This window comes from Pterocles gutturalis, unplaced genomic scaffold, assembly GCF_000699245.1.
Source record: "Pterocles gutturalis isolate BGI_N339 unplaced genomic scaffold, ASM69924v1 scaffold35050, whole genome shotgun sequence".
Taxonomy (NCBI): domain Eukaryota; kingdom Metazoa; phylum Chordata; class Aves; order Pterocliformes; family Pteroclidae; genus Pterocles; species Pterocles gutturalis.
In genome coordinates this window covers 25,015-45,562 of record NW_010147363.1, presented here as the reverse complement: position 1 = coordinate 45,562, position 20,548 = coordinate 25,015, and the positions used below count along the sequence as shown (strand labels likewise).

The following is a 20,548-nucleotide window of genomic DNA, read 5'->3' as shown; positions in this document are numbered from 1 at the left end:
TTGTGTGGCGGTTGGGCCCACCACTAACCACGAGACTTTTTCTCTAGGTTGAAGAACAGACCAGAGCCAGAGCCAGAACCTGGTGCCCAGCATACTCCTGGGTCACAGCAATGAGCACTTTGGCTCTTCTTCAATTTTAACACTGCTTTTTCTTCTTCCTTCAGGCTATGAAAGTCCTTTCCAAAAAGAAGCTCTTGAAGCAATGTGGATTTCCACGTAGGTATCTCACATTTGGAGGCCCACCTGTTGTCCTCAGCCAGGCAAACCTCTCTGCAGAAATGTTGTTTTCAAGGACTGAAGAACTTGGCCTCATTTGAAAGCTGCCCAAGTAGTTGGGGAGCTGGTTAAAATGCAGTGGGTAGTGAAGAGGCAGGCACAACCGCACTTGGTAATTAGGTTCCTGGCTTTGATTTTCTGAGTCCCTTTGAAGTGCTGAATCTTCCCTGTTCACCATCTATGAAGCCTAATTAAGTGCTGGGAGTTAGGCAGAGCAGACCTCCTCCTCCCAGGGGCTCTCCTGCCCCCTCAGATAGCTCTGGTGGCAGAGCCATGGTAGAATCACAGGATGGTTTGGGTTGGAAGGGACCTTCAAGATCAACGAGTCCCCCCCCCTGCCATGGGCAGGGACACCTCCCACTAGCCCAGGTTGCCCAAAGCCTCATCCAGCCTGGCCTTGAACCCCTCCAGGGATGGGGCATCCACAGCTTCTCTGGGCACCCTGGGCCACTGCCTCACCCCCCGCACAGGAAAACATTTCTTCCTCACATCTCTTCTCAATCTCCCCTCTTTCAGCTTTTTAAGCCGTTCCTCCTTGTCCTGTCCCTCCACCCCCTGATCCAGAGCCCCCCCATCTCTCCTGTAGCCCCCTTTCAGCACTGGAAGGTGCTGGAAGGTCTCCCCGGAGCCTTCTCTTCTCCAGGCTGCACACCCCCAACTCTCTCAGCCTGTCCTCGCACGGGAGCTGCTCCAGCCTTGGACCATCTCCGTGGCCTCCATGGTACCTGGCAAACAGACCAGGCTGGCAAGCCAGCAGGAGCTGGTCTAAACAGGGCTTGGAGATCTGTTGCAGGTGCAGGCTGTAATGTTTGGGATGAAAAGAAGGTGTTAAGATCTTCCAGAATAGCTGGAGGTATCCTGCAGAGGCCACTGGCTGCTCACTCCTGCGTGCCAGGCGCTGCTGAAGCGTGAGTTGTTCTTCACCACGGTATCGTGATTGCAGGTCGGCCTCCTCCCAGAGGGTCGAAAGCATCCTCCGGAGACCAGGCAAAACCCATGGCACCACTGGACAGAGTCTATCAGGAAATAGCCATCTTAAAGAAACTGGACCACGTCAACATCGTTAAACTGATAGAGGTGAGCTGCTTCTCCCCGCTAAGCTACGCTGAAACAAATCTGGTTTATATTACAGGAGAATCTTTATTCAACTACTGCTACTTCAGCCAAAACTGGTTTAAAACAGTTGTTCAGAAATTTAGGCTGGTCATTCCAAGCAAGATTATACGATTATGTATGACAAAGTGGCATCCCGGGGTTTGGGCTGGTGCCCAAGAGAAGGCAGCGGGCTGTGCTGGCAGGAATAGCAGCAAGCTTTGACCGGTGTAACCTGTGTGTAGACAAGCCTGGGAAGGTGCATGAGTGCAAGGCTGCGGTGCCATTTTCAATATTGGCTGAGGTCAGATTAGGACAAGCAGTGCCTTTGTTGGTCGGCTGTTTCTCCAGATATAGGCAGAAGCCCAGATTTTCCTGGAGACGAGAAATCCTGTGTCCTTCAAAGCCTGTCTCTCTGCAGGGATCTCTAAATATCAGCCCAAATCCTTCTCAATGCTCAGCACAGTGTACAGGGAACAGTAAAATGTTAGCTGATTAAAAAAATCATTTTTTTTCTGTTTTTCTTTTTCCCCTCTCCCCTTGTTTTTCTGTTATCAATTACAGGTCCTTGACGATCCTGCAGAGGACAACTTGTACATGGGTACGTGAGTGTCTGTGCTAACAGAACTCTGGGTTTAGACCTGGTGATGTGAGTAACGCCTGCCAGGACTCGGGGTCAGGAAAGTTGTACCAACTTCAGCAGACTTGTTTTTTCTGGAAAGTTAAACACCTGTAAAGGCGGCTGGGGTGGAAGGGCCCTTTGCAGTAGGGAGAGGCAGTCCTGTGTCTTAGTACAGCTGCACCCGTCTCCTTGCCACGGGGACACTACAAAGATGTGACAGTGGCTCTGCCCTCCCCTGTGGATGTGTGGGTTCCTAAAGCCAGGAGGGGGAAGGGTGCGGGGTGGTTTGTCATCCTCCTGGTATGGGGATGGTCTCTGCAGGCTCCTCCTGACAGCAGCAGTGACTTCAGAAAGCAGTCTTGTCTCAGTGTTCCCTGTGACCCCTGCAGCGGCACGGACCACCCCCCTGAGCCTCAGGACCTCCTAAGACAGCAGCACTCCCGCCTTCAGCCTCTGAGCCCAGACCCTGCCGTGGGGTGCTCAAGTGGAGACCACACCTGGCTCTGCATTTGTGCAGAGAGCAGGGAATTTCCCTCCGTTTTTGTCTTCCTCTCCTGCAAACCTTGGAAGTGCCAGCCACAGCCTAACCCCAATTGGGGCAAAACCTGGGGGGACAGGCCTGGGGGGCAGTGAGGTGCCCTCTGAGATGGCCCAGAGAAGGGGGCTGTCTGACCCCCTTATCTCTCTGCTTCCCTGTTTCCTGATGAGACAGGCTCAAAGGCTGCTTCTCATGAAATAATTATGGGATGCTTTTTGAAGCTGCATGTGAAAGGGGGCTCTGCCTAGCAAATGAAGCTATTTGCCTTTGAAAAGCCACTTTTCCCTTTCAGCTGAAGCCCCAGTGGCACTCTGGCAGCACGGCAATCCTGGGGAGGGCAGCTGAGGCTGCTGTTTAAAGGCTGAACTCCTGGGGATGGAGAGAAGGGGAAAGATGAGATAGCAAGCTATTTGTTGAATGAAAACAAATGCATAAGGAAGTTCAAAAAGCTGCAGAAAAGAAAAACCAAGCTCTCCCTGTGGAGCAAGATAACAGTCCCAGAAACGGCAGCAATAGCAGCAGGACAAGTGAGAAATCTCTTGGTCACATTGGGGGTCCTGGGGAGGTTGCACTGGTCCCTGGGCAGGGACCAGTGGCTGTGTCCATGTTATCCGTGCCCCATCACCTCTTTACCCCCCTTTGGGATCCCATGAGTGGTTCAGGCAGAGTGGTGCAGGAAAATCAAGCTCCTGTCTGTAGTTCCCCTTTGCAGCAAGGAGAAGCTGTGGGTCCTCAGCACTACTCAGGATTGAGCCTTCTGCAAGTGGGTTTCCTCCCTCCTGCTGATCAAGCCGCTAAGTGCACCTTTCTCTTTCCAAAAATGCCCCCCACTGCAAAGCAAAACCAGAGACAGTGCAGTTTGCTTGTTGCCAGCTGCTGCTGGCGTTAAGTCCTGCTGTGAGCACTCTCTGCTGCCTCCTGGGAAGAAGGCTGGGGGTGGAGGGTGCCAATAGAAATTGGAGCAACCTGCAACGGCATGAGATGATTGATTAATTAAGCGATGCCATAAGCTGCAGCTTCTCTGACGGGGAAGCAAGATGAGCCGGTGCAGTCTGGCTTGTTGCATTTGTACCTTCAGCTGGTCTAACACGGCAGCTGTAAGCCTGGTGCTTTGGGGGGGGCAATCTGCTCAAATTTATTGGGAGGTGTGAAAATTTACGGTTGGACTCAATGATCTTAAAGGTCTTTTCCAACCTGAATGATTCCATTATTCCATGATTCTGAGAAATCCCGCAGTAATTCATGAGGAAAGAGCTCTCCAGCTGGATAAAGGCAGATCCTTCTGTTTGCAGAACAGGTCAAAGGCAGGACCAGGAAAACACATCACCACTAACCCATGCTGGGGCAAGCCCCCATTTAACCCCCTAACCAGACATAAAAACTCCTGTGCTCTACAAACCTCAGCTGAAACCAACAAGTCCTCTCCAGTTGCTCCTGCGAGGGAGTGTTTCTGTCTGACATGTGTGCTGCTGATTGATACAGCAGCAATGGAGCAACATGTTCTTACAGCATCTTGTTCAGTAGTGGCAATTTAGCAGAAGTATCACACCAAACACCCTCCCTGAAGGTATAGAATAAGGGCTCAAATCAGCGAGGGCTGACACCGGAAGCAGCAGAAATGTGGTTGATAAATCAGCTCCATATGTGGAGCTGGCAGGAGGGGGGGATATTTGTATTTGCTGAAGAGATTAATATTTTCATTTTGCATCCTCCGGTGTCCTGGTAATGGGTGAGGGAAGAGAAATGAGCGGAGATAAATTGGCTTGGCAGGTATGGGAATGGATGTGGGTTTGTAGGTGCTAAAAAATGAATAAGCCCAGCCCCTCTTCTGATTCATTCATGGTTTGATTTCCTTTTCTTGCAGTGTTTGATCTCCTGAGGAAAGGGTAAGTAGCTTTTCTGGGATCCCTTGTGTTGAAACTTTTGGTGTTCATCATTAGCTTCCCAGGTGAGATGCAGGTTTGACATGTGCAGTGGGGCACACCGCTGTCTGCGGGCAAGCGCAGAGGAGGCAGAACCCAGCTGTGGTTGCCTCTGCACTGCTACAGCCGGGAATGATGTGGTGGATGGCCATGGGCTGGGAGGATGTGTCCTGATGTCAGGCTTTCATCCAGAAAACAAATTTGATGCTAATTCCCCATCAGGTGCCTGGAAGAAAAGGTTTTAGTAGGAAGATGGGGGTAACTGCCACATCACGGCTTCCTCTGGCACAAGGGGCGTGTGGCTGCATCAGTGGTTACCTGCCACCCGCTGCCTCACTTTGTCCCTTTGTTGGCACATTTTTCCATAGCAGGAGAAGCGATAAGGTGGTGGGGGTCTCCTTGCTGCTTTGTGCTACACCTGCTCTGGTTTTGCAGCTCTGCAGAGTCACAGCAAGGTCAGAGGAGCTGCATTCAGGATGGGGGAGATTCCAGGAAGGGTTATTTTTCTCTCTGGCCCCATGAGCGAGCCTCTTGCAGGCTGCCAGGTCCAGCAGGTGGCTGGTGAGAGGCTCCCCAGTCTCCCTGGTGACCAGGCTGATGACTGTCCTGTAGGAGAGGGGGAGAATAAAGCTTGTGTCATCAGCTGCGGCCAGGGAACGCGCAGCTCAGCCGAGCGCAGCCTGTCTGCTTCTCGCAGGAGACAATTAGACTCCATTAGCGGCTCTGTCAGTCCTGCCGCTCGCGTTATTTCTCCCTGGTTTTGGCAGCAGAAAAATGTGCGTGAAGAGGGAGGGAAGGAAGTGGCGAAGGAGAGATGAAGGTCATCGATCAAATGGGCAGCAAGAGAGAAGAGAGAAAGGCCGCAGGGAGGATTTGCTGCAGGGGGCTGAGCCGCAGAGCCTGGTTTTGGCGATGGGCTGTTCTTGGCTAGAGCTTGGCCCCCAAGGACGGTGTCTCAGGAGCGCTCACTTAAATCCAGCCCAGGTTGGTGGGTGTGTGTTCAAATGCAAGGTCAAGCTGCCGAGCACAAGCAGGATTAATGCCCAGTCCTCAGCTCCTGCCGTTTGTCCGCTGGGGAAGAGGAGATGCTGACTAGCTCTGACAGCCTCTTTGCCCTCAGCTTTCGGCAGGCACAGGCAGAAGAGGGGATTTTAGAGGATACTGTGCAGCTCTCAGCAGCGGCGGCATGCAAAGGAAGGGAGAGCAGAAGCTGAGCCGGTAACCGTGGCTGTGTAGGGCTGAATGGCTGAGCTCTGGTGGGGGCTGAACCCTGAACAGCTCAGTAGGTTTTCAAAGGAGTTTAGCACAATGCACTGGGAATACACTAACCTTTTGAGCCAGGGGTTTGTGTCTGGGTTCTGCCTTGGTTTAGACTTGCTGCACGCTGATGCTGCTTCAGGGCGGAGCCCCAGCAGGTATGACGTCGGTACACAGCAACGGGCACCCTGTCCCCACTGCTGCCCGGTACCTCCTGGTGATGCTGGTGCCCACAGCCCTGAGCAGCTTTAGCGAGGAACCAAAGGCCAGATCCAGTGTTGTCCTCTCACTACGCTTTTCTTGGTGAATGAAGTGTTTGCCCTATTTTGTGCAGACAGCAGCAGTTAATCCCGGTGTTGGTGAGGCCTCTGTGGCTCACGCTGGCTCAGGGTCACCAGCTGAGCTCCCTAACCTTGGTGTCACCACATCCAGAAAGGATGGCTGTGTCTCCGTCCTGTGTCACAGCACCCAGAACCTCTTGGGAGCCTGGCCCTCAGTGCTGGGGACGTGGTGATGGAGAACATGAAATTCCACCAGCCAGGAGGGTTGCTGCCATTCTGCAAAGTGCTTAGTTACTGTCTCTCTTCCCAACAGGCCTGTCATGGAGGTACCCAGCGACCAGCCCTTCAGCGAGGAGCAGGCTCGGCTCTACTTCCGAGACATCGTCTTGGGCATCGAGTACTGTGAGTACCACCAGCACCGACGGCAGCTTTGCAGAACACGTGCGTCAGCCTCCTGCCCAGCTGGGGAGAAGCCTCTCGACTCTGGCGGGCTGTCGGTCGGGTGAACGAGGTCTGCTCTAACTGCATGTGACAGGGTGTGCAGTGGGTGGTGGCCCCTCTCAGCTCGGATTTACGCCAGCAGTGTCACAGATGCTGGGAACAGGCATTCCTTACAAGGAACATGAGGAAAATAGCGGCTTCCTCTTTTCTTCTTTGTCTGTTTTTGGAGAACATCTCTGAAGGCAGTAGCAGAGCCAGAAAACGGGTGTTTGCAGTGACACGGACTGAGTCAGTTACCTTCAGCTGGAACAAATTGCTGTCTCCAGCTTAGCAGGGCAAGTGCCAGCCGTGGGAGAGCTGGTGAGGGGCGCTAGGAGGGCATCTACCCTTACCTGCTCCCTCTGCAGCATGTGGTGACGAGAGCCCAGCGTTGCTGCGCCCTTTCAGGGAGGTGGTGACTCGAGCGTGGTCCCAGGCTCTGTCCAGAGACTCCAGTGGCAAGTTTCCTGTTTGTAGCCTGTTTAATTATCAGCACTGAGTTTTGTAAATCTTCTCTCAGTGTGGCTGAGGCCAGATTCTTTGCTGAGCACCCGTCCTAAGAGTACAAGGAGGCCACAGTAGGGCTGTAAATGACACCAGGGATTTTTCTGGCCCCACTGTAGTTGAGGTGACCCTGCTGGCATGAACCTGGCAGGCATGGGAGAAGAGGAGTCCCTGAATTGAAGACACAAGTGGTCTGTGTGCTTGAATCTTGCGAGCGTGGACCCCGAGGGCTGGCTGGTGTTTCCCCTCGTGGACTTGGAGCAGAGCTGGCACGTCCGTGTAACCTCTCACTCTCTGCAGCGGGGGATACGAGGCTGTTGGATGGTGCGTTTTGCTCACTTTCTGCAGACTTTGTGCTGCAGGCTTCGTGGCTGGGCTTCTCTTCTGACCTGCACCTGCAGTGGGAGGATACCCATGAAATTGCTGGTTGCCTTCTTTTCTGTAAGGCAGACCTCTGAGAGCAGGGAGCACAGTGGAGCTGGGCCTTTCTGGGTGCAGGGCACATTGGCACCACGCCGGGAAGGAGCGTGGGTCAGAGAGCCTGGTGCTTTGACGCGGTGTGGCACTGGTAGCTGGCATTGCTCCCATGCTGTGTCTAAACATATTCCACTGCACGTTCCCCCTCCTGAGCCTCCTGCCAGCGTTGTCACCAAGTCAGAACACAAGTGAGATCCCTTGTTGCTCACCCACATTAGCCTGAGCCCCTTCTCTCCCTTTTCCAGCAGAAGTTCCTGCCTTTATCCTCAGCCCTGCTTGGTTCATGCTCAGGGTGCTACCAGGGACCCGCGTAGCGTGGAGGTACCCGTGAGTCGGCTGGTCTGCAGTTACTGCTCGTGCACCAGCTGGGTGCATTGTCAGACAAACTGGTGAGCTGCATTTGTCTCTGTGCCTGGTTGATGCTGCTGTCCTCCTTGTTGACAGTCCTCCATAAAGTTCAGTGCTCTCATCATTTGGCTGCTCTCTCTGCACACTGATGCACTAAAGAATTGACCGTGGTTGGAAGGAGGAAGAGTCAATACAGCTTTTGCAGAGGCAGGTCATGCCTCACAGATCTGTTAGTTTTCAGAGGAAACAGCAAGCGTGCAGCTAAGGTGATCCTGTTACTACGTTGTGATTCAATTGCTGCAAAGCTTTTGATGAAATCCGTTAAACAGTAGCTCAAAAAGCTTGTGAGTCTCTCTAGTTGGATGTGGATTAATATCTAGACACGCAGGAAAACAGGAATGCAGCTTTCACGGTGGAGAAAAGTCACTAGTGCAGTTAAACAGGAATCCATAACGTGGCCTGGGTTGGTCAATATATTCCTAAATGACCAGAAGAAGGGGAGAGTGCAGTAAGAGAGATTGGTGATGACATCTATTCAGGACAGTCATTGTTAGAACTGTCTGGAGACTGGCAGGAAGATGCCGTGATAGCAAGTGACGGCATGATAAAATGGCAGATAAAAAAATCCATGTTGCTGACTACAGGGTAATGCATGAGGGAGAGAAACAACACTAAAAATACATACGTTGTGACAGGCTTTAAATTAGCTGTTCTCACTCAGGCTTCATTCTGGATAGTTCTCTTGAAAATGCCAGCTCATTACTTAGTGACATTCAACAAAGCTGACAAGATTAAGGGAATTATTGGGAGTGAAATAGAGGAGAAAACAGCAAATGCCATTATACAGTTATCTGGATCTGTAAGAGCCCTTGGATACAAGGAAGGAGTATCTTGAATACTCTGTGCAACTTGGCTCAGCCTGTCTCAGGAGCTACTCTTAGAACTTCAAGCCTGAGATGGGTGATCAGGATGGTCCTGGAACATCGTCTGTACAGAGAGAAGACCAAAGCTCTTCAGATTTGAAAATTATCATGGGAAGGGGTGATATGACAGAGGATTCCAAAATCTGAAGTGTCAAGGAAGTGATGAACAGGAAATGCATCTTCTCTGTCTCAAGAAACAAGAACTAAGCAGACAATAATCAGGTAGCAAGTTTAAACCAGGAGGAATTACTCTTTCATGTAGCATGTAACTAAACCATGAAATCCAGTATTAGGGGAGATAGCAGGTGCCAGAACGAAATGGGCTCCACGTGATCAGACAGATGTGTACAAGAGCATCAAGGACACTGAAATGTGAGGATGCAGGCAGAGTGTGCCGTCAGGCTGCCTGAGGCAGGGAGTGTGGGTACCAGAGGTGCTGCGCTTCTCTGCCTGATGCTTTTCCCCAAGCTATTGACCCTGGCAGGAGACAGGGTGCTGGGGTACGTGGGCCTTTGCTGTGGCTCCTCTTCTGTCCTTATCTCTCCTCCAGCAGCTTGTCCCCATCGTCATTGAGGTTATCACTGTGCTGACCTGATGGCAGAGGTGGCTGCGCTGGGCCAGGTTCTGATCTAGGTTGTCTGGCCATGACAAACAACCTTCTATAAACCTGGCTGACTTTCACAGTGCAAACGCACAGTTCTGGTGGCGAAAATGAAGGCAGAGCAGTCGGCAGGGAGGGACAAGGACGCTTGAGCAAGCGATTGTCACCCCCAGTCAATGAGCAGTGCAAAGCATGAGAGGTCAGACATGTGTGAGGCCGTGTCACCCGCCCTGGTTAGTCCAAGGTGAGATTTTTTTTTCCAGCTGTTCCAGCCTTAGGAAATAAATAGCTGCTTCTGTCACAAACCAGAGGGGCTTCTTTCAAATGTGCTTTCAAAAAAACACCATGGACCTGTGTCAAAAGGATTGTTTCGTGCTGCTGTAGTGCTTTGAGCCATGTCTGCCTTCATTTCACTGATTTCTGGAGGCCCCTGCAAGCTCAGCAGCTCCTCGGAGCCAGAGCAAGCCCCTCGCTTTTGTTGAAGACTCACCTGGTTTCAAACACCTGCAGAAGACACGTCTCTGGGAGTGATGGATCTTGCCAGGGTGGAAGGTGGTTTGCAGTGCCCCAGTTCATCTCCACGTTGCAATGCAACACCACCTCGTTTTGTTTGTCTAAAACCAGCGGGTGGGGATGAAATCAGTGTTTGCAAGACTGTGACAGTCCGGAAGTCTCCAGGTGCTGCCAAAATCTGTCAGGTCACCCCAGGAAGTAGGTAGAAACATGTATATATGTATGTATGTGTGTGTATATATATATATGAATGGGAAGCCCGAGACTTTTTCAGTAGAGTTTGAAGGGTGAAGACTGCAGCTTTTGATCTTTTCATTAACGTTCATACGATAGCAGAACCTGTACGCCCCAGGTGGGAGATCTGGGCTCTGCTGTGCTGGGTGCTGCTGGTGTAACAGCTCCTGCTCAGAGGAAACTTTACGTTTAGAAGATAGTCAAAAAGAAAAAGTGAAGTGTGGGTAATCCTAGGCAGAGGGAGTGAAACAGGGCAAGAAATTATAGGATGCCCAAATGCTCCCAGCAGCAGGAACGATAGGGTGCTTTATTTTTGGGCTATTGAGTAACCACTTATTTTATTAGCGAATGAAGGTTTAAAATGGTGTTCTCTCAGAACTGCTGGGTAAATGCATGGCAATTATTATGTAATTACAGAGGAAAAGCGCACCATTTGTGCACACAGAAGGAAAAGTGTTGCCAGGCAATGTAGGGATTGCAAGGTAACTTCAATGTAAGCGTACATAATTGTTATGTAATTTGGGAGACTCAATAACCATGCAGCTGCTTGAAGCTCACAGTCGTCACAGCAGCAAATGCATCATTGCTGGTTGGGTTTTATTAAATTAGAAGTTGCAAACTGGATTCCTGCCGGAGCCTGCAAGGCCAGCGCACTGCTCTTGGTGCAAGTGGCAGGTGGTGAGTGGGAGGAGGCTGCAGGAGCCAAGCTGGTGGGAAATGTGAGCTGACCTTGTAAATTACTGGTGGTGGCAGCCGTAGTGTGTCTGTGGGGACTGAACTCCCCATCCCTGGAGGGGTTCAAGGCCAGGCTGGATGAGGCTTTGAGCAACCTGGGCTAGTGGGAGGTGTCCCTGCCCATGGCAGGGGGTGGCACTGGATGGGCTTTAAGGTCCCTTTGGACCCAAACCATCCTGTGATTCTATGCATACCTGGGGTGGAGGCCTCCTGCGAGAGGCTCTGGGGAGGAGTATTTGGAGGGATGCAGTGGTCAGCGTGATGAGAGCAGAACCATCCTGGGCCAGATGGGAAGCCTGGCTTAGGGACGGATGCTGTGGAAAGAGCAGAGAGCTCCTCCATCCAGGCAACAGCACAGTGCCACCTTGCTTTGTCACCGCTTTTGGCTGCGTTTCTGGGTTTAGTGCGTTGGGAAGTGCTCTTTGATCCACGCACGGTCTGAGCCCTGTTCACTGAGCTGAAGAAACAGGGGTGGGTTCGAGGTCTGAGAGCTGGGGAGGTCTGCCCATGGTAGAGTGCCCTTTCCTCTGGCCCCTGAACTGCTGGGAAAATATTTTGAGCTTAAGTGTGGTAATATTATTACTGCTTCACCTGTTCTGTTTTCATAGAATTGTAGAATCACCAAGGTCAAGAGTTTTCCAGACACCCTCCCTGTTAACAGCTTGCCCACGTGGAGGGTGGAAGAAGGCAGACCAGTGCAGAATCCAGTGTTGCACTGAAATAATGCACTGGAGAAGCTAACCTTGATTTGCAAAATAGTGGCGTTGAAAGGCGGTAAAAACTGGGAGTTAGATATTTACCTTGTTAAGGATCTACAGAGCCAAGAAACATAAGCAGATTGGCAATGTCTGGGAATAGTGTTCATAGACCTGTCTCAGACCTGGGCTCTGTTGTGCGGACCATTTCAGGAGTCATTTAAGCACACCCAAACTTTAATTCCCATCCTGGGAAATGGGCCCTAGGAAGGAAAGTGCTTTTGCTCCCGCTTGCAAGACTTCCCCCGCACTGACGGCACAGCACACCCCCTCGGGAACTGGGGAGGGGGGCTGGCCGCTTGCTGTGAGTACCACTGGAGTGGTAATTTCAGAACGTACTAAAGTGCTTTGGATGGAAAAGTTTTGCCGGATTATTTGTGTCATTAACTAGAGCATGTGCTTAAGCGTCTCTGTGAATTGGGGATATGTGCAATTACCTCCCTTTCCACTTGTCACTCCCCTCTAGCAGCGCTTGTCTGGGGTTATTTAAGCTTCAGCCTCCCTCCTAGTAAGGCAAACATTGCTTTTCCGGTGGTCCTCGGCTGGATATGCTGGATAGTGAATAGTCACCGAAGGAGTTAGCAGCCGTGGCAGGGGTCAGTCCTGGAAGGCGGGAGGTGAGTACAGCCCTCCCCGCAGAGCCGGGCAGCGGCACGTCAGCCCAGGGAGCCTCCCAGCCGGGACCCCCCAGCAGCCGTGCACCCTGCACGCCTTCCAGCACCCAACATCAGTCACTCGGTCATCTCCTCGGCCAAATGTGTCTTTATCTCATAGCATCTGATATTGTTCCATTCATTTGTCCAATTCTTTTTTAAACTTGCGTAAATCTTCATTGTCTGCTGCCTGCTACTTTCATCCCGTGGGGAGCAGCTCTGTTCAGGGCTGAGTCTGATCCTGCGGGTTTCAGCTGATGCCAGGAGTGACTTGGGAACTCTGTGCCACCCCTGGCTTATAGACCTCAATCACATCTTACTTCAGGGGTGGCTTTTCAAGGCTGCAGAGTTCTTGTCTGTGCCAGGTGTCCTTCCACCCCTTTGACCATCCGTTAGAAGCAGCTGGCAGTCCTGGAGCCCTCCAAGCCTTAGGAATTGAGGGCACAACAGTATTTCAGAGTCGTCTTCTGCAGTGGACGTGCCTGAAAATATTCACTGCAGGAATTGAGGTATCCCTCCCCGCAACAAAGGCTACAGGTCTGCTGGACAAAGACAGATATTCGGCTGTTTTCCTGTGGATATCCCAGATCTGGTGATACCTGAACACGGGTTTGACTTCTTAGAGGCAGTAAAACTTCCTTCTGGATTGACTCAGTGGTGACTTATGTTTAATAACTGCACAGTGAGTGAGTTTGCTGAGTGAAGGTGAATTCGATGTCGTGCCAGCTTGCTTTGGCAGATGAACAGTGGAAACCAGTACTAACAGGGGAGGATTTTATTCCAGGGTAAGGCTGCTGTCTGCTGGCCAGAAATGTTTTCCTTACTGTGAGCAGATGTTTGCTTCAACACAAGGAGTAGATATCTTCAACTCTTCCCCAGGGCAGGGGACATATGTGGGAGCCGCAGGAGAGGTGGTGAGGGAGAAGCGTACTCATCAAAAGACATGAGGGATATACCAGGCAGGTATCCCAGTTTAGGACTGGGACATGAGTAGCTTCCTTTAGTAAGAGCCTAAGCAAGGCATAGGAGGAAGCAACCGCAAGGCTTGTCTGAGCAGGTGGCGGGGCTGTGACGCTTAGTGCAGAACACACACGCAAGCTTGACCCGGGGGAAGACCCTGCTGACTTGCACAGTCAGGATGAAGCATAGTGGCTGTCCCTTCTGCTGTTTAGCTGCAAGATCAATATTTTATCCAGCTCCCGAGAAGCTGAAACAGTTGTTGTTAGTGTGGCTGAAAGGAAGAAAAAACTATTTCCTGCGTTTGCTATAGAAAATGCACAATTTCCCTGCTGCAACTGTGTCCAGGGAAACTAAGGGTGGCAATTCTGGGGCTCTCTACAGAGGAGCGCTTGTCTCATCGGAGCTATTGGTTTGCAGGGAGGGTCATGACACGCAGGTAAAGCTGTTGGGAAGTTGCCTTTCCAGCAGCGGTTCTCTGCAGGGCGCCTGTATGAACGCCTGCGATGCGCTGGAGCCCGGCACACTGAGCCTGGAGCAGTTGTGAAGTGCCCGAGGTGCAGATCAAAGCTGGCTTTTCTGAGATAAGGCTTCAGCTACTTTATCATCAATATGTGAGTCCAATTGCCATTATCTTAAAAGGAAATTGAAGCAAATAAATCAACAGCTGAGTAAACATAAGCTTGTCTATTCTGAAGAATGCCTGCTGCAACTTAAGCCAGGGGCGGGCAGGCGCTCTCAGGCATCAGTGGTGTAGACAGATGGGTTTGATCTGGTTTGACTCTTGGCAGAGGTGAGTTCCTCAGGCCTCCTGTTGGTGTGGGTCAGCAGGGCTGGGACACGAGTCCGTGATGGAGCTGCTGCATGCTCCACTCTAACTCCCAGTGAGCTACGTGATCCATCTGTGGCTCCGTTCCCACGTGGGAAATGGGGAGCTGCTCCTTCTCTGTTCCTGCCTTTTGCCTGCACAAGCCAGGAGCCCCGCAAAAGGCAACATGTCGAGGTGGGGCTCTCAACTGCAACTACAGCTACAAGGTGCTGGAGGTTTGGGGTTTTTTTGCTTTGAGCAACCTGGGCTAGTGGGAGGTGTCCCTGCCCATGGCAGGGGGTTGGAACTCAATGATCTTTAAGGTCCCTTCCAACCCCAACCGTTCTGTGATTCTATATCAATGACACCACCAGGGGAAGAGGGGCTGGCTTGTGTTTTATCATGTGCAGAACCCTGTGATTAAAAAAAAAGCCGAAACAAAAAACCTTTCATGTAGCTGCAAGTGCTGCTGATACTGATTGATATGGACTTTGTATGAGCGTGGAGCAGGTCAGAGAGATGCGCTAGAGCCTCTTAAAGATCTGGCAATTTGCCTGTTGGGGTGAGGAGCAGCCCACGGCACAGACTGGGCAGGTTTCTCTGGCAGTACTTGCTGCATGTGCCCTGCTCCCTGCCTCCCCAGTGCTCCCTTGAGTGCTGGCACGTGTGTAGCCATGGCAGGAAGCTCTGCGTGTCCTCTGTGACTGATGCATGGTGCACTCCTGTGGTTGGAGGGCAGGTGTGGAAGGGCAGCCTTGCTAAAGGTTCTTCCCCTTCTTCTCTTCTTCCTCTTTCCTGTTGCTTCCTACCGACAGTGTCCCGTACCTCATCCCTTCTGCCAGGGGCACGGTGGGCGACTCGGTGCTGAAGATGCAGCACAAATGGAAGCTGAGCTTTTCCAAAGGGCTGGGCAGTGCTGGGTGTTGGGATCCCCCGTTGTAAAACCTGGAATGGATGCAGCAAGAGTGGCAAAATAGTGAATCAGAGCTGAGATCCTCGCCCCAGCGACTTTACGAAACCCCTGCAATGAGCTGAGCGTGGGAGGGAAGGTGTTCCCCTGGCACAGCCCGCTCCACCCGTGTCATCGGTCTCTCTCAGCGGAGCACTGCTGACAGGTACAGAGGCTCGCTTCAAAGAACAGCCTTCTGGTTTAAGCCCTGGATGGTGGTGCAGCAGTTTCCTTGGAAGGGTGTTAAATCATTTCTTTGCTAGAAGGGTGATGTGAGAGTAATGCTAAGCAGACTCTGCAGTAGCACCATATGGATTGCTTTTGCCCTTGAATGGGAATGGGATTCTGTTTTTAATCCATTCAGCATCACCCTCAGTAAATAGCAGGATGTGTCAGTGCATTGCAGAGTTTTAGATGTATAATTTTTTGCTTCTGCATGAAAAGGGAAGCCTCTGCAGTCTCCAAATAGCCTGCGGTATCTGGAATTGAGGAGCATTTGTGAAATGAGTTGCGTGTTGTGAAAAAAGCTGCCTTGTCCCACTGAAGGCAGCCAAGGGACTGAACAGAAAGAAATGATGCGCTCAGCAGGGCTTTGCTAAGGAGCAATGATGGAGCAGGGAGGCAGGAGACCTGCAGAGAGCCCAGGGAGGAGCCAGCTGGCCCAGCAGCAGAGATTCTCCCTGGAATCTGCCCCTTTCTCCATCTACTGTACCAGAGCACTGAGGATTCACCCCTGCCTAGAACCCCGCTTTGAGGTACGAGCGCTGCAGGATCTCTAAGCCACAGCAGAGTTTAAAGCCGTGATGCTCCAGGACCTCAGCCTGCCCCATACCTTCCCGAGCGGCTGGGGTACAGCCAAGGTGTGAGATCCTCGCAGGACAATGTGCATGCTAACGGTGATGATATTTGGAGTACTGGCTTTCTGCAAGAGTTTGATTTTGCAGTTATCAAAGTCATTTGGCTCTGACTGTCACAAGGTTGGTTCTGCAGGGATGCTGAACCCCAGTTCAGAAGCGTGTAAACCTGTGCTTTCCTTCAATACCATTCCCATGTCACCCACTGGCTTTTTGCAGAAATGATGCTCAGTGTGTCCCAAAGCGGTGTCCTAAATGGGTGTGTTTTCTGACCTGGAAGTACAAGCTAGCTGCTCATTCCCTGGACAGTCAGCACCCAGAGCGTTTGCAGGCTTGGAGGTGTCTGGATGGCAGAGTGCCACCAGGAAGCTGTGACAGCCTGTCCTGGGTTCAGCTGGGACAGAGTGAACTCTCCTCCCAGCAGCTGGTGTGAGGCTGGTTGGGTTTGTGCTGAGGAGAAGCTGATCACACACTGATGGGCAGAGCTGCTGCCAGGACAGTCAAGGACTTTCCAGCTTCTCTGTGTGCCCGTGTCTGCAGGGGCAGGAGGAGCTGGGAGGGAGCACAGCCCCAGGGACCAGCCCAGGATTCGACCTCAGGGTTAGGACTGAGACCCAAACTGGCCCATGGTCTGTTCCATCCCATGCACGGCACGGCTCCATCTGGAAGGGCTCTCCCCTTCTGGGTTGTCTCCTTCCGGGTCACCCCTCTCTCAGGATTGTCTTGGTCTCTCGGACACTCGGGCTCTTATCTCCAATCTGGGATTGCAGATTTGGGACTCTCCCTGCTCTGGGATCATTAGCTGGGAACAGGCTGAGCCTTGGCCATCGGGTGGTGAGCAGTGTCACTGTATATTGCTCGTTTGTAAATTTGTGTATATTACTATTATCTTTATTACTATTTCCAATATTATCGTAGATTAGTTATTAAATTGTTCTTATCTCAACCCACAAGTCTCTTTCCCATCACCCCTTTAATTCTCTCCTGCAGCCTCAGGAGGCAGAGGGTGAGTGAGCGGCTGTGTGGTGTAAACTACAACACAGTGTGTTGGCATTAAAGATACACTGTCTAGGGCCAAGGTGAGAAACAGTGTTTGTGGTGCTGATGAAGTTAAGGAAGAAGTGGGTGCAGACTGCCTGAAACTGCTGAAAGGATGTGAGTGATCCAGGTGTGCGGCTGGAGAAGCTTTCAGAGAATCCCTCCTGGGCTGAAGTCTGCCAAAAGGACCAGCTGCAAGGTCACGGGCGGCTTTTCCTGAAGCTGCGGATGCTTTTTTTTTCTGTCCCTGTTGGGCAGGGGTGAAAGCAGGAGAAGCAGGCAGCCCCAGCACAGCACACCTTGCGTCCTCATTGCTCCGAGAAACTCCAGATGTGCTCTGTTTTATACGTAAACACCTAAACTGCTGTATCCATGCTGCTGATACCAACAGAGTTAAAATCCGTTGTAATGAAGAAACAAAACAGAACCCTGAAAAGCCAGATTTTCTTGGAGGCCTTTTATTTTGGGTGGCTGTTTCATACCGGCTCAAATTTGAGCACCCCAGTATGGGTTCATCCCGGCGACTAGAGGCAGTAGGTGCAGCGTACCTGTTAGAGGCTCTGAAGGCGAGAGGACAGAGGAAGATGGTCCTTTCCCAGCTATTGCTCGCACCCCGAGTGCTCTGAATCTCAGGTTGTATCTCTCCAGCACATAGCATCAGCCTTCAGCAGCCTTTTCTTAGGCGCATGCACTCCATGCCCAAAGTCAGGAGACAGTCCAGACTTTGAGGAATGATTTCCCTTGTTTCTGAGCACCCCAAGGCTCTAGGGTTTGACTCAATCCAGCTTCGCATGTGCCCGGTCAGGCTTTCTAACACAAGTTGTGATGAAAATGTGGCACCTGCACCTTCACCTGTCATACCTGCTTTGTTCAGAGGCTGGCTGTGAGGTTTAACAAACATATTTCTAGTGTGCTTTGGGATCTTTGCCTAGACAACGCTCTAGAAATCCATGGGGTGGTTGTTCAGATGCAAATAAGCCTGAAATACTGTTACCTTCCCATGGAAGTGAAGGATGGGTCTAATAAAACCGAATGTAATGGGGTGCTGCAGAATCTGACTTTCTCCTAAGGGCTCTGTAATATTACATTGTTTTCATTATGAAGACGTATTGATCTATTCTTTGAATCGGATCTGTTGGAACAGGAAATACAGAGCATCTTGGAGCCCAGAGAAGCTGTTCCACTGAGCTGCTGCCTTCTGCTTTTAAGAGCAAAATCCTTTCCAGAGAAAAGCAACACCTGGACCTGTGTTGTCAGTTTGCCAGAGCAGCTTCAGCAAAGTGCTCTGCTTTGGCAAGCTCAGCATTGATTTTTACCTCAGGAGGGATGCAGACAGGTGCATTCGAGTGTTTTTTGGCTGTTGATGTTCCCCTTGCGCGTGGCATGTGGGGCCTGGGAGGGGAGCACCGATGGGATGCTCCTTCCCGAGGCTGCGTGCATCCAGTGCCCACGTCCCCTGGCTGGATGGCATCTGCCTGCTCTCTGACTGCTTCTGTAATGTCAGAGGCAAAAAAAACCCCAATGTCTCGTTGTGGCCTCTCTGAGCAGGACGCAGGAGCTGGAAGTTCCCTCTGGAAGGCACAGGCTCAGCTTGGGGGTTCCCCGTTCCCCATAGACAGAACTAAGGGGAGGTCACGGGCTGGTTTAAAAGAAAATCCCCAAACCCTCATGGAGCAGTTTGAGGTGTGGTGATACAGATATTTTGTTTATGTTCCTTTAATGCACATTTGGGGTTTTATTTCTGTTGGAAGTGCTTTTCCTTCTCTACTGTGCCTCCCACAGCTCTGCTCCTGTTTGCTAGTGGCTGTGTCACCACATGTGATGACACAGGGTGAGTGTTTTGTTTCTGCGACCTCTGCTCCTGGCTTCCAGTGGCACTGAAGAGCGATCCCAGCAAGGCTGCCTTTCCTACCTGCTGTTCCTATGTCTACAGAGGGAAGGAACTTGCTCCCAGACGCTTCAGGCTGGTGAAATTAGAGGGTTAATTTGTGCTGGTGGTTGTGTTTAACTGACTGTGGCTGTCACCTGCTCCCCTTGGGTGGCTCTGCTGGGTTGTTGTCCCTTCGGTACAGTCATTAGCAGTCTGGAGGGTGTCATTAGTGGGAGGCTTTGATTTCTGAGGTGCTTAGCTCTCCCTCTGGAGTTCTGCAAGGATAACACCATCGTTTCCTCTGCGTGTTAAGCTGGAAACGCAGATCACGCTGGCTTAGCAAGCAGCTTTCCTGCAAGACAGCTGTCCCTCAGCTCCTTTTGCAGTGTGTGACAGTGGTGCCTGTGTCACTGTAGCCATCGTTTCCTCTGCGTGTTAAGCTGGAAACGCAGATCACGCTGGCTTAGCAAGCAGCTTTCCTGCAAGACAGCTGTCCCTCAGCTCCTTTCGGCAGTGTGTGACGGTGGTGCCTGTGTCACTGTAGGCACATCCCACCCCTTGGCCAGCCAGCCTTTGGCCAGCCCTGGTGAATTTATCGTTCCCCGTCCTTCTCCCCGCAGTGTGCTGTCTGCAGGAGATCTGGACTTGCAGCAGAAGTTGGTGGGCTAGAAGATTTTTTGGAGCTTAGTGGTGTTGATGGTGCAGATGAGCAATCCTGCTGCCTTTCTGCAGCTCTCAAAACACACGTGGGTTTTTATTGCCTATGAGTGGACTTGGGAATGATTTTGGGGGGAATCTTTTACTCTTCTTTCTGCCGCCCTGTATTGTACTGAACTGCCCTAGCGTGGGAGAGGATAAGACCGTGTGTTTTGGAGCCTGAAGCCCGTTCTGGATAGCGGTGCAGGGAGGACGCCCACAGAAAAGGGATTTCAGGTTGCCTTTGTCAGGTTAGCAGCTCCACACAAATAAATTCCTTGGCAGATACGAGCTCTGCTCTTACAGTTTTTACAGCTGTGATGGAGCCTTGTTCATTTACACCAGCTGGTGTAAATTCCTGTCCCCTCTCCTTTTCCCTTCGTGACTATTGCCTCTGCACGAGGCAGCTGGATCGGGGAGGGGATTTGCAGATAGGAGAAGTCTTCCGAGGCAGCTGGCACAAGAACTTTGATTACGGTCACCCAGGCAGCCTGGCCAAGCAGCACGGCGCGTGGGCTGGACACCGCTCCCAGCACCGTCAGCCCAGTTTGTTATTTCCAGCGTGTGCCAGGTTTGCAGAAGCGCCTGGCTGAGGCTGCATTGCCAAGCCCTGGGACGTGTCAGGCTCACTGCTGCAAGCTCAGGCTGTGCTCCTCTGCCCCGCAGGCGCTGGTGCTGATGCTCTCCTCTGAGCAGTCACAGTCAGAGACTCCCGCTGTCCTTAACCCTCATGTCAAACACATGGGTGTTCTGCTCTGGAAGTGGAAATGTTCATTGAGCCCAGTGTTTGATGGCTTTGATTTTTGCAAAGGCTGTAGCTCTTATTTCTTTGTTCAACGTCTGTATCCGTCCTGTGCCTGACAGCCAGCAGAGCCCAGACCCGCTGGGTACCGGGCTGAGACGGGCACTGAGCAAACACAGAGCACCTGGCAAACAGCCCGGACCTTCCCTCTGCTTTTGTTAGATTGCGCAAAGGCAGGGAATGTGTTTTACACAATAAATAGTTATTTGATATGGGAATTGGTTTGGGGTTTTGTTTTCTTTTCTTTTGTTTTTACTTTCCCATACAGAAGAAATAATAAAAAGTCTGGAGTACCTGCTTGCCCAGTGCAACCCCCCCAGTTTTCACTGACTTAACTCCAGGGATGTACTCGTATGCCACATG

General features: G+C 51.6%; 1 protein-coding gene across 1 annotated transcript in view; it reads left to right on the top strand.

Annotated features, from left to right (window-relative positions):
• LOC104470913 (calcium/calmodulin-dependent protein kinase kinase 1-like) overlaps positions 1–20,548 on the top strand; it is a 62,041-nt gene that overhangs the window by 19,768 nt on the left and 21,725 nt on the right. Inside the window, exons 4-8 of the mRNA XM_010086028.1 lie at positions 165–216; positions 1,220–1,353; positions 1,933–1,969; positions 4,393–4,414; positions 6,302–6,400. Coding sequence (XP_010084330.1) covers positions 165–216; positions 1,220–1,353; positions 1,933–1,969; positions 4,393–4,414; positions 6,302–6,400 — 344 coding nt within the window. The remainder of the gene's footprint in view (positions 1–164; positions 217–1,219; positions 1,354–1,932; positions 1,970–4,392; positions 4,415–6,301; positions 6,401–20,548) is intronic.